Source organism: Egretta garzetta, unplaced genomic scaffold (genome assembly GCF_000687185.1).
Source record: "Egretta garzetta isolate BGI_Z169 unplaced genomic scaffold, ASM68718v1 scaffold840, whole genome shotgun sequence".
Lineage (NCBI taxonomy): Eukaryota > Metazoa > Chordata > Aves > Pelecaniformes > Ardeidae > Egretta > Egretta garzetta.
Window position 1 is genome coordinate 483938 of NW_009258262.1, and position 817 is coordinate 484754.

Sequence of the window (817 nt, forward strand, 5' to 3'; positions counted from 1 at the left end):
AAAAGGTCCACATGGGTTTTGATTAAAGCATGTTAGATAGTATTTTAACTTCAAGGGTTTTGTTGTTGTCACAGCTTCCTGCAGGGATGCACCTAATATATCCGTGCTTTTTCACCCCGCCACCGGCCGCCTCACCTCCCCGCTTCCTGCAGAAAGTCCTCACGGCTCTGGATCAGACCTGGCACCCCGAGCACTTCTTCTGTGCCCACTGCGGGAAAGTGTTTGGAGATGACGGTATGCCCCGGGGTACAGGTGTGGGGGTCCTGCCCCCTCTCCAGGTATCCCCCCCCACAGCCCAGCCCTCACACCCATTGCCCCATCCAACATCTCCCACCGTGGTCTTCCCCTCACCTCCTATCCTGGGCACCCCCATGGCCATGCCCCGCTGCCCCCCGCCATAAGCCTCCTCCCAGGTGGGCGCCCATCCCACACCCTCCCCACAGGTTTCCACGAGCGGAGCGGGAAACCGTATTGCCGCCAGGACTTCCTGGCCATGTTTGCCCTGAAATGCCAGGGCTGTGATCGCCCCGTGACGGACAATTACCTGTCGGCCCTGCAGGGTGTCTGGCACCCCGAGTGCTTCGTCTGCGCGGTGAGTGGGCGGCAGGCTGGCGGGGGGGGGGGGGGGGGGGGGGGCAGCCCTCTTTGAAGCCCCCATAAAAGGGTCTGGCATAAAGGGAGGAGAAAGTCAAAGGAACAAAGAGAGCAGCTAATCCCAGCGTGAGCAAACAGCCCCGTTTGCTCAGGGCCCAGCTGGCCCCAGGGCCAGGGAAAGGAGCACAGCAGGGCTTGGGGGTGCCAGGCAGCAGGGGACCCC

At 62.1% G+C, this 817-nt stretch overlaps 1 protein-coding gene across 1 annotated transcript in view; it reads left to right on the plus strand.

Moving 5' to 3' along the window:
• The window catches only part of LOC104133079 (leupaxin), a gene marked incomplete at its 3' end in the record, with an annotated part of 2584 nt that extends 1977 nt beyond the window's left edge, over nucleotides 1–607 (plus strand). The window contains exons 6-7 of the mRNA XM_035898439.1: nucleotides 157–234; nucleotides 444–607. Coding sequence (XP_035754332.1) covers nucleotides 157–234; nucleotides 444–607 — 242 coding nt within the window. The remainder of the gene's footprint in view (nucleotides 1–156; nucleotides 235–443) is intronic.
• Nucleotides 608–817: the final 210 nt, after the last annotated feature.